At 39.9% G+C, this 12,809-nt stretch overlaps 1 protein-coding gene across 7 annotated transcripts in view; it reads right to left on the bottom strand.

Annotated features, from left to right (window-relative positions):
• Positions 1-12,809, bottom strand: part of TRPC4 (transient receptor potential cation channel subfamily C member 4) — a 208,151-nt gene that overhangs the window by 100,365 nt on the left and 94,977 nt on the right. For all 7 annotated transcript variants that reach the window (XM_010810662.4, XM_015473750.3, XM_059891956.1 and 4 more), the window contains 1 exon segment: positions 10,037-10,555. In XM_010810662.4, coding sequence (XP_010808964.1) covers positions 10,037-10,555 — 519 coding nt within the window.

The raw sequence follows: 12,809 nt of genomic DNA, 5'->3' as shown, positions 1-12,809 counted from the left end.
AATAAGCATTGTGATACTGATACCAGGGGGTTATTTACAGAAGAGGAGTCCGAATACCAAATGTAAAGTCAGTCTTAGCATTCTGAAATAAAACATTGCTGCTGCTGCTGCTGCTAAGTCGCTTCAGTCGTGTCCGACTCTCTGTGACCCCATAGATGGCAGCCCACCAGGCTCCCCGGTCCCTGGGATTCTCCAGGCAAGAACCTTGGAGTGGGTTGCCATTTCCTTCTCCAATGCATGAAAGTAAAAAGTGAAAGGGAAGTCGCTCAGTCATGTCCGACTCTTAGAGACCCCATGGACTGTAGCCCACCAGGCTCCTCTGTCCATGTGATTTTCCAGGCAAGAGTACTAGAGTGGGGTGCCATTGCCTTCTCCAAAAAAAATTCTAGGCTCTAGGACATTTCTGGAAGAAACCCAAACTTGGCCTGGGACTTGCTGTCTTCTCATTTTGCTGTCCTCTGTCTCAATGGCACCCCACTCCAGTACTCTTGCCTGGAAAATCCCATGGACTGAGGAGCCTGGTAGGCTCCAGTCCATGGGGTCGCTAAGAGTCGAGCACGACTCAGCGACTTCACTTTCACTTTTCACTTTCATGCATTGGAGAAGGAAATGGCAACCCACTCCAGTATTCTTGCCTGGAGAATCTCAGGGACAGGGGAGCCTGGTGGGCTGCCATCTATGGGGTCGCACAGAGTCGAACACGACTGAAGCGATTTAGCAGCAGCAGCAGTCTCCAGCATAGAATACACACCCTGCAATCACGTGTGGACTTGCACTTGGAGAGAGAAAGAGCATTATCTTGACCAGAGCCCCCTAAGCCCAACCACTAGGTCCCTCCTATGTTTACTTAATAGCAGCTGCCAATAAGATTTCCAGCTCCCCACTGCCCGGTATTAGAGGTGAATGTGGCAGAGAAAGAAAAGAGGTTTTGGATTGCATGTTCCAGAGCCACCTGGGGAAAATCACTGAGCTTAGGGAATGCCACAGAGCAAAACAACAATGGAGGCCCGCATTTAAAAATGAAGTGGTGGTTTTGGAATGAGGAAAAGCAGGCCTTCTTACAGCTCGCAGGGAGCTTGCAAGGGGGCAGATGAAGGTAAAAACCATAAAGAAAAAAGCTTTCAGTATTTCTCCATAGCAGCAGAAGGCACACCACTGAGTGCTCCCTAAAGCCAAAGGGAAAAAGGGAACAGAGCGTGCTACAAAGAATAAAAATATAATCCTATGGGATTGTTTTCCCAGTTCTATATTACCGAGAAGCAGTCGATAAACACACAGCTTCAGAATTAAGCTTAAGGCTCATAAATCGCCAAATTATAGCACGGCATTATACATCCTAGAGGGTTTCACTGTGCATTTCTTCTCCCAAGACTTGAGACAAAACATAACTAACCTTTATTGAGAAAACCTGTGAATATGCCACATATGGTCGAAGGAAAATGAGGGTAAGGAGAAGTGTAAAAGCTCCTCCTCATTCCCATAGTTTATCAGGGATCTCGAGCAGGATTTTACATTGTATCTCAAAGCCACTAGGTTTTCTTGACAACAATAATGCTTTGCCAACCCATTTAGTTTTTGTATTGTACTTCTGTATGTGGGCTGGAATAAGCTGTTAAATTCATGATTTTGAAAGTGGTAATCCTTAATTTTGTTTTGTGATGAGTGACAGAGAAGATATGAGACATTAAATTATGACCCAAACAAAAGCCTCAAATTTAAATAGGAAGTTTTGTGCAAAAGCAGCAATAGACAGAGTTCTTCACTGCTGACAAATGAAATGATTGGATCTGAATAGGGGCTGATCTTATTGCTACTCGTTTGTCAATTATCATGGAGTCAGTAGTCCCAGTTGCATACAGAAAAGTTATTCCTCAGAGAACCAGTGAAACATGCTAGTAGCTCAGTTGTATCTGACTCTGTCACCCCATGGACTGTAGCCTCTGTTCATGGAATTCTCCAGGCAAGAATACTGGAGTGGGTAGCCATGATTCCTTTCTCTAGGGGATCTTCCCAACCCAGTGATTAAACCCTGGTTTCCCACATTGCACGCAAATTGTTTACCATCTGAGCCACCAGGGAAGCCCCTTGAAGGACCAGAGAGGGTGTCTAATACACAGTGAAATTTTTCAAAGATATTATCATTAACCTAATGTTTTTAGTTGATGTCTGCAGCAAGTGAGAGTTACGTTGAAAAGAGTTGCTTATTCTGTGGACAAAATGCATTTTTGTTAGGTGAACAGAAGTATATACCTGTCTGAAAATAAGTCACTTAGTCGTTTCCTTTTTGTATTTATTAAAACAATATCAAGATCCCCTGGAGAAGGTAATGGCAACCCACTCCAGTATTCTTGCCTGGGAAATCCCACAGACAGAGGAGCCTGGTAGGCTACAGTCCATGGGGTCGCAAAGAGTGGGACATGACTTAGTGACTGAACAACAACAACATCAAATACAAGCCATATTTTATATCTAACTTCCAGTTAAAGCTTGCTATTTTATGTTTTGGAAGGTATAAATTTATCACATTCTACTCAGTGCTGTTTGAAAGGATGAATTTATACAATGTTATGGACATATACCATTTCATATCTCATTGTGGAAGAAACAGAAACAATCACTTTCAGATACGAATTAGGGAAAAGTGGTTTCATGTCATTAATTAGCTGTAAAGAAACACATGGGGATTGAATTCCAAGCTCTAAAAACCTAGTGTTAAATTAAATGCCTAATGACCTGTCATAGTACTGTCAGCCGGGCTCGCAAGTCCTGAACAGGCATTTGCTTCATCCATTACCCAGTGGCAGGCGCTGAAATGTTTGGGCCCCAGGAGTGGGTGGGCAGAAGCGGTAGGAAGCCTTTATCCGTGTTGCCTTTGTATAGCAACAGCAGGTATGTGAACACACTTGGAGGACCAAGATGCAGGGCCCAGAAATCGGTCAGAGTGTGCTCCAAAGTACAGAGGAAAAGGAAAGTAAGCTAGAAGAAAATGCAGCTTTTTATCCCTTTTATTAATACAAGTCTCTTATAATTTACATCACTCAGTGTATCTTCATGTATTAAAACTCTGCCATATGCCTGGCATTCTTGATAAGTGCTGGTGTGATAAGAGTTCCTGATTCTGTGGTCTAGCAGGCAGCAGTCAGGTTCAAAGGGCATACATAATCAGTGCCTAAAATATATTAAAAAAATGCAAAGCAGGAGGACAAATTAAAATCGAGTGTGTAATACATAATCTAAGTTTCTTTTGAAAGCTTATAATGGAAGAACTAGAGCATGGACAACCCTAGGCTCTGGCATAATGTTTATACATTATGCATTTTTGATGAGACTATTGTTTTAAAATAAATAGTTTAGCATACTGATTATAATATTAGACTGTAATGATAAACTTCAAAAATTTTTTTAAATTTATTTTTAGCAGTGTGTATGTGTCAGTTCCAAACTCACAGTTCAAAAGTGCTATGAAACCCATGAGGCCTATAAAATATTCAGTATACATATTAAAACGTTTAATGATGAAGTCCATTCTTTTTGCTGCAGGACATACAATAGAGTGGTATATATCATTTCTCTGCATGCCCTTAGCTTTTTATACTGAGGTTCCATGAAGGGATAAACAAAAACAATTATAATAACAGTAATAACTAAATGTAATAGACAGCTACCCTTCCATGGACATAAATGCCAGGAAGTACGCCTAAGTCTGGACCCGTATTATCATGCTTCACCTCCACTACTGACCTATGAAGTAGGCAGTATTTTCCCATTTTAAAGGTGAGAAAACAAAAACTCAAAAGCTAATTGGTATAACATCACATACCTTATTAGGCATGGGAAAGAGAATTATATCCATTTCATAGGCTTCATACTTTTATAGAATTTTTTTTCAACAATCAGAGATGAGTTACTTGATACCAACAAAAAGCTATCTCCAATAGTTTTTAGATGGCCAGAAATTTACCTGAAAGAAGGCATGGCTAGGTATGCACACTCAGATGGAAAGCTTTCATTTCTCTATCACGTGACAGGAGAATATTAATGTTTGACCCCTTCCCCTCCATCTTTGCATTTCCTTAGGTTTATTTCCCTTTTTTAAGTAGGATTTTTTTTTCCTACCTAACTCTTGGATCTTACTTTGCAGATAAATGAAAGCTCTAAGAATCCTGTTAGCAGTGGAATAGACCTTAAGAAGAAAGAAGGGTATCAGGATCATGGCAAACATAACAGGGTGGGTGATGACATGAGGAGGGAGAGATGGGAAGAATTTGAGAGGACTTCTGTGCTATGCCACAAATGCAAGGACTTACTGAAGGTGAATTTCTGCACTTGGGGCTGAGGAAAGAAAATTCATGAAAGTGAAAGTCTCTCAGTTGTGTCCGACTCTTTGCAACCCCGTGGACTATACAGTTCCTGGAATTCTCCAGGACAAAATAATGAGTGGGTAGCCTTTCCCTTCCTTCCAGATCCTCTGGAAGATCTCCAGGGGATCTTCCCAATCCAGGGATCGAACCCAGGTCTCCCTCATTGCAGGCAAATTCTTTACCAGCTGAGCCAAAAGGAGAGTTACTTCCAAAAGCTGCTCAGGTGCCTCTGATGATGTTACGTTTGGCAACCTCTGTCTTCTCTACTTGAGAAAGTCAAGGAAATCTAAAGAAGTTTTAATTCATGAGTTAAACCTTGATATACAATTTCAAGTAGTACTTACTCACCTTGACAGCACATTAGAATTATCTGAGTAGTCTTTTAAAATATACTTCTGCATTTCCAGGGGTTTTGGTATAACTGTCCTGAGCATTGGGATGGAAGCAGCAGTGCAGTGTTTAAAAACAACCTCTCAGACAATTTTACCGAGATCCGGCAAAACCCACGACAATGGGCAAGCAACATGAAACAGGACAGAGGTCTTTGTATGTTAAGAGAGTCCTGGGTGGAACGGCCCAATGTGGGAAAGCAGTACAATTATGAGTGTTTGCATTTGACTGAAATGTGAACTATGAGTAGTGATGGCGAACAATGAAACCAACGATTTAGGCAGAATCCATATAAAGCGAGCTGTGACAGTTTGGACTTTATTTGCGAGCGTGAGAAAGACACTGCGATGCTTTACACAGAGCTCACATGCTCAGATTTATGATGACCAAACAGAGGGCTTCTCTAAGACAGGGGGCTTTCAGTGCTATACCTGAAAAACTATCCCTAGATTTACTTTTCCTAAAACACAAAACAAAGACCCTTAGGTGGTGCGGTGATCAATGGATTGGAGGAGGTAGGACTAAAGGCAAGGTGTTGAATGGAAGAAACCAAAAGTGAAAACAAGTAGGAGGCAAAACAGTACTTGTAATGAAGCAATACTGCTGCCATAGCAAGAGAAACCAATGACGAATTCTGAGTTGAAAACAGGTTAAGGGCATACTTCCAGAGAAAGTGGTTTTTAAGAAGAGATCTGAACACATGAATGTTCCCAAAACAGTTCAAAACAGAGAAGAGAGAAAAAAAGAGAGGGACGTGGTCAGTAATACCTAATCAAATTCAAATAACCCATTCTGTGTTAGCTAAGTAAAGCAAACTAAGACAGAAGCATTACCATATTTACTTGGGTGAATGACTCTCAAAGTTATTTCAGCAGACAAATCTCAGTTATGGAGGGGAACACTGTATGCAATACCCTTTTCTTACTTTTCTCCCCAGAAGTACTCCCTTTGCCATTCTTCCATAATAGTTGTTTGATGTCCATGAGACAATGTCCTGATAGTATGAGACATTTTTTCCCTCCAAATTATCCATATTCTGATGTGGAACTTACCAGACACAAGAAAATATGAAAGGTATATTCTAGACATCCTAGACTTGAATAAGAGTGAAAAATGAAGCAAATGAAGAATTAAAAGACAGTCAATGCCTAACAGAGTTGGACTATATGCCTAACAGACTATACGCCTAACAGAGTTGGACTATAAAGAAAGCTGAGCACCGAAGAATTGATGCTTTTGAACTGTGGTGTTGGAGAAGACTCTCAAGAGTCCCTTGGACTGCAAGGAGACCCAACCAGTCCATCCTAAAGGAAATCAGTCCTGAATGTTCATTGGAAGGACTGATGTTGAAGCTGAAACTCCAATACTTTGGCCACCTGATGCAAAGAGCTGACTCATTTGAAAAGACCCTGATGCTGGGAAAGATTGAAGGCAAAAGGAGAAGGGGATGACAGAGGATGAGATGGTTGGATGGCATCACCGACTAAATGGACATGAGTTTGAGTAAACTCCAGGAGTTGGTGATGGACAGAGAGGCCTGGCATGCTGCAGTCCACCGGGTCGCAAAGAGTCGGACACGACTGAACGACTGAACTGAACTGAATGCCTAACAAAGGTCAGCTCTTCTTGCCTCATTAAAGCAAATGCAAAACTCTTACACAACTGCTGACCAGCCACCAGAATCCAAAGGATCTAAGAGGAAACAGCCATTGTTCGCCACACAGTCCCAAGGTTCTGATACCACATGCTATAGAAAGCAGCTGATTGATACAAATCTCTTCATATTGCTCCAGGATAGGATAAACAGGTATGAGTCCAGGGCTATCCCCATGTTGATTTCTCTCCTTCCTCTTTAACAACTCCCTTAATTTCTAAGACAGAACACAGATTAGTACCAAGTTGAAAGTTAATGTTGCAAAACTGTTGACTTACCTTCAAGAAAAGGAAAAGTAAATTTAAAAGAACATAGGCTGTGGACTATATAGAGATTACATATGTTTTTTCACTTTAATTTGAAGAGCTCTACAGGGATTGCATTGCAACCTTTTCATACAAAATAATGTATTTAATTGCTTTCCATTATTAACCTAAACACTGCAAATTACTCAGGCAAGGAAACATGTAGGGAGCCTTCCAGAACTGAGATTTTCAATCTATTCAAATGCATTCATACTGAGCATATTGAGATCAATTCACGTGGAGCATCTTTTCTCTATCAAGTACTGAAGCAGGACTGATGAACGAGACAAATGTGTTCCTGACACTGACAGCCTAGAGAAGTGAAGTGAGGTTGCTCAGCTGTGTCCTAGAGAAGGCAAGTCAAATACAGCAATACAATGCAGCCCAGAATGTGCATAATGAAGGCATTTATCCTAAAGGTTGTATGGAAGAATTGCTTCATGGAATCTCTCTGTGGGAATAGAGAACTGAGTGCGCTTTTAAGAGCGAGTAGGACTCAGCCATGTGAACATTAGTGGGAAGGCAATCCCAAAACATCAGAGATAGGTCAAAGACAAACCTCAAACTTTTGTAGACTGAAACAAGGAGAACTCGTGGTTAAAAAGGTATAGAACAATGTGTTGTTGGATTCCATTTGCTAGTATTTTGTGAGCATTTATAGCACAGGGAATTCTACTCAATACTCTGTAATGGCCTATATGGAAAAATACTCTATAAAAGAGTAGATATATGTAATATGTATAACTAGTTAACCTGTACAGCTGAAATTAATACATTATAATTCAACTATACTCCAATAAAACTTTTTCTCAAAAAAGTTCTTCCTGTTCAGTCTATGCCCTTAAAAAAAAAAAAAGTATAAGGGAAGACATTTATGCTAGAGTTTTATTTAACACACATGCTCTTACTAGAAAATCTTATCAAGTATTTTCAGGTCGGTAATTTTTGAATAATTTAGGAGTACGTTTCATAAAATACAACCTGGAAAGTTACGACCAACCTAGATAGCATATTCAAAAGCAGAGACATTACTTTGCCAACGAAGGTTCGTCTAGTCAAGGCTATGGGTTTTCCTGTGGTCATGTATGGATGTGAGAGTTGGACTGTGAAGAAGGCTGAGCGCCAAAGAATTGATGCTTTTCAACTGTGGTGTTGGAGACGACTCCTGAGAGTCCCTTGGACTGCAAGGAGATCCAACCAGTCCATTCTGAAGGAGATCAGCCCTGGGATTTCTTTGGAAGGAATGATGCTAAAGCTGAAACTCCAGTACTTTGGCCACCTCATGCGAAGAGTTGACTCATTGGAAAAGACCCTGATGCTGTGAGGGATTGGGGGCAGGAGGAGAAGGGGACGACAGAGGATGAGACGGCTGGATGGCATCACTGACTCAATGGACGCGAGTCTCAGTGAACTCCGGGAGTTGGTGTTGGACAGGGAGGCCTGGCGTGCTGCGATTCATGGGGTCGCAAAGAGTCGGACACGACTGAGTGACTGATCTGATCTGATTATTTCAAAGAATGTATATGAGTGTAAAATCTTATTCTTGATTTTATAACACTTTATTAGCCATCCAACACTACTTTGCTCTTGAAAAACTGTCAGCTCTAGGGAAATATGCTCTTTGATATTGAATGAGATACTCCAAAACAATTCTGTAATAATTTTGCTTTTTTTCCCTTCCATTGTTATTTCAAAAACTAAAATAGAAAATGCAAATGCGGAGTCATTTTTAAAAACGCATCTTTTAAAAGCTATTACTACTTCATATTTTCTTATTACATGTGTTTTTAGCCTTCCTTCATCCTGCTGCACTGTTAGGTTCTATCACCCTCCAATTCCATAACTTCACAGAAACAAAAAGTACAAGCATCTTGAAAGAAGTGTTAGAAATTATCAAATGTTTTCTATTGCTTTGCTTCTAACATACCTAACCAAGGACTCAATTTGTGGCTTTTTGTTCAATAAACCTTGAAACTGAGTCTTTTCCTAAAATATACAAAAGGATCTAAGCAAAGAAAAAACATCTTTAGTCAAGTGAAGTTTTTCATTAATTTCTTCTAGTTGCATATTAAAATTATTCTAATATCTAATAGATCTCTAATATCTAATGTGGAATATTTAGGGCCAACTCAAAAAAAATTAAATACATTTTTTTCAGAAGCTTCTTTTTCTTTTTCATCTTATATATGTAGTTTTCCAATATTTTTGTTCTAGAATAATTACTATAATTCACCAATGAAAAGAAAACCAATATTTTTTGGAGGTAGAAGTAAACATATTTTTGAGAACTTACTCAAAATCAGTGATAGAAGCAAAAAACAATTATGCTAGGCAATATGTATGCTGCTGCTACTGCTAAGTTGCTTCAGTCGTGTCCGACTCTGTGCGACCCCACAGACGGCAGCCCACCAGGCTCCACTGTCCCTGGGATTCTCCAAGCAAGAACACTAGAGTGGGTTGCCATTTCCTTCTCCAATGCATGAAAGTGAAAAGTTAAAGGGAAGTCGCTCAGTCGTGTCCGACTCTTAGCGACCCCATGGACTGCAGCCTACCAGGCTCCTCCGTCCATGGGATTTTCCAGGCAAGAGTACTGGAGTGGCGTGCCATTGCCTTCTCCAGGCAATATGTATAATAGATCTGAATTTTCCTCATTTAATATTCAAATCCACAGAAATCTAATGAAAACTGTATTACTCTCCTGCAACTGACTTCTTTAACTTCTCATTCCTGACAAATAAAGAAACTAAGCCAGACGTGAGAGAAGTTTTAGAACTTCCACCTGTTATTGGACTAAAAGCTTTCTTTTATTAATAATTTCTAATAATGTATTTTTATTAATATTACACATTATAATTTACTCAGAGCATTCATACATATCCACTCATTTTATACTTCCTTCAAATCTGTGAGAAAAATATTTTATATGTATAAAGAAGTATACATATAATCAAGTATAAATATTAAGTCCATTAAGCAGATGAGAAAAACCAAAGTTCAAAGAAATCTGTGTGACCCTCTAAACGAACAAGACTTATAATGGCAGAATCAGAACTCTTCATACAGAGAGTCTAAAATTCATTAGTTTTACCATTTTCACCCCAGTAAATGTGTATATTTTAATACAGGTGTCAAAAAATCACCAATTATTAAACCACTTACTGCCACTCCTAAATGTGTTTCATAATCAGTAATCTGGCCAACATTTCATCCACTTAAAGTTAAATAGAAAATGCTTTAAAACCCCAACCTAATTTTGGAGTACCAACTTTTCCCCCCTGTGATTAAGTTCTGTGGCATTTTGATGGATAAAATCTAGCAACACTCACCTCTTTCTGACGGTACTTAATGGCCAATTTGAGTCTCGCGAGATCGTTTCCACTTTGTTCTTCCAGGAGACTGTTGTCATCACGGTAATTAAGAATGATTTCCAGCTCTCGGGAACTTCTTGTCTGATCCAGTAGGTCCTTGGCAAATTGTTTGCACTGTCGAGACAGCTCCTCATATTCTGACTTGAATTCATTTTCCACCTTACTCAGTTCCTGGAGCTCCCAACTCAGCTGAAAGGCTGTGAGAAAAGGGTCTTCACTGGACAGGGCAATGAGAGACGGGCTGGCCAGGGCCTTGTAGATGTTGAGTCTGGAGCGAGAGTGGCGGAGACTGTCCACATCTGAGCTAGACACACATTCAACGCAGTTACAGCGGACCTCGTGGGGTCTGGGCACTGAGACGCCTTTCTGAACCAAAAGTTTTATTATCTCATAATTATTTGTATGGGCTGCCAAAATGATGGGTGTAATGTCTGGAGTGAATTCAGAGAACTGCTTATCAAGGAGTATGGGAGGCACCTAGAAAGAAGAAGAAAGCAGAGGTCACGAGGAGTTCATTTGCTCAAGTCTGTGATTTAAGACAACATGCTACAGCAATGTTGAGGAAGATTCATACATTTTTAGCTGGGTTTTGTTTTTTTTTTTTTCTTCTATGACAGATGCAGCTTTTTCCCCTCCAAAGACAAGAAAAAAGAGATAAAAAAAAAAAAAAACTGCAATAGAATGACATGATATTCTTTGTTTTATCTGAATTGTGACATTTTATGAAATCTTAGCCTCAATGCCTATGAAAACCCTTGATAAAAGTCTTTCTTGCTCCCAACTTCTTTTCTGTCAATCTTTGCTTTTCTTTCCCAGTGTTGTGGCCTACGTAAATAACAAAAAAGACACTGAAAAATAGTTAATGATTTGCTTTAAACCCCAGATTTTCTTCTGCAGTACAAGTTTTTAAATTCCTCACTCAGGTTTTTGGCTTGTTTGTGTTTTATCTTCTGTAGCCCTAAGATCCAACGTATGATTAAAGGTGGCAGCCGAACATAAGAGAGGTATCCTCTCAGCTTTCTCTTTTCATCTATCCCTTTACAGTGTATCTTCCAGATGACAAGAGATGTTCCCTTGCTAACATTGCTGTTTATTAGAAAAAAATGCTTCCCAATGAATCAGGTCACCAGTGCACTTACAAACAATTTCCTTTGTGTTATTCTCTAGGAATGATGAAGACAAAAACAATTTAACAGGCACTATTTAATAGGCCTAAAGCTCCTGAGAGTTCCATGGGCTGCCAAGAGATCAAAGTAGTCAATCCTAAAGGAAATCAGCCCCAGATATTCATTGGAAGGACTGATGCTGAAGCTGAAGCTCCACTACTTTGGAGCAAAAGTAGTGCAAAGAGCTGACTCATTGGAAAAGAACCTGATGCTGGGAAAGATGGAGGTCAGGAGGAGAAGGGGACAACAGAGGATGAGATGGTTGGATGGCACCACCAACTCAAAGGACGTGAGTCTGAGCAAACTCTGGGAGATAGTAAAGGTCAAGGAAGCCTGGCATGCTGCAGTCTGTGGGGTTGCAAAAAGTCGGATTCAACTTAGCAACTTAATAGCAAGAACACTTACTCTTTCATTATTCATATTTTTATAGACATGCTCTCTTGGTGAGTAAGTGGGTATCCTGCTGTTAGAACCAGGCCCATCTGTCTGATACCCAGACCCGTATGTATTGCATTACACCCTGCTGCTTGACAATTTTTTGGTTTAATATTTCTTCCTGCTGCCACAAAGTCACAGAGGCCTCTGTGAAAATAAGTGCTACATAAGGACAAGTTAAACAGGCAGAGAAGAAAAAGTTATGACATAAAAATCACATTAAAATGGGATACTGGTCAAATATGATGGAAACCACAAAAGGATAAAAAGAAAATAATTGAGAGACAAATGAAAGTCATATGAAACTTCAGTTGCACTACTTTTAAGTAGACTGTACTCTTTACAAGAGAATAACTAAACTCATACGCTTTTAATTCATCTGCCATTTTGGATATCTGTTTATTTCATAAGATACACACTCTATGTGTTTGTGTGTGTATATATATATTAACATATTCACTATTTAATTTTTTTAGAAGACAACTTAAGTATATCTCCCACCTCACCCTTTAAGTTGGAGAAGGCAATGGCACCCCACTCCAGTACTTGCTTGGAAAATCCCATGGACAGAGGAGCCTGTTAGGCTGCAATCCATGGGGTCGCTAAGAGTCAGACACGACTGAGCGACTTCACTTTCACTTTTCACTTTCATGCATTGGAGAAGGAAATGGGAGCCCACTCCAGTGTTCTTGCCTGGAGAATCCCAGGGACGGGGGAGCCTGGTGGGCTGCCATCTATGGGGTCACACAGAGTCAGACACGACTGAAGTGACTTAGCATAGCACAGCACACCCTTTAAGTTAGTGGGACAATTTTCCATAAAAAACCTCTTAGAGGAAGCTTTGGTCAAGAATGGAATAAAACAGCAAAAAAAAATAAAATAAAATAAATTACACCCACAGCAAATCACTGCTGCTTCTGCAAAAAACATACTTTCACCAGTTATAGTCAAACAAAACACACTATATATATAGAGAGAGAGAGTCTGCTGGGACTCTGATCACGCAGCCCAGCAGGCACACATGATTGTTTATCCAGGTCCCAGAAGGTAAGCATTGCATTGAAAAATAACAAAAAAACACTTAAATGATTGCTTGTTATTGAGTGCTAATTATGTGCCTATATCAGTTA

This window comes from Bos taurus, chromosome 12 (assembly GCF_002263795.3).
Source record: "Bos taurus isolate L1 Dominette 01449 registration number 42190680 breed Hereford chromosome 12, ARS-UCD2.0, whole genome shotgun sequence".
NCBI lineage: Eukaryota > Metazoa > Chordata > Mammalia > Artiodactyla > Bovidae > Bos > Bos taurus.
Note: the sequence above shows the minus strand (reverse complement) of the source record. Positions and strands in the feature narration are given on the sequence as shown.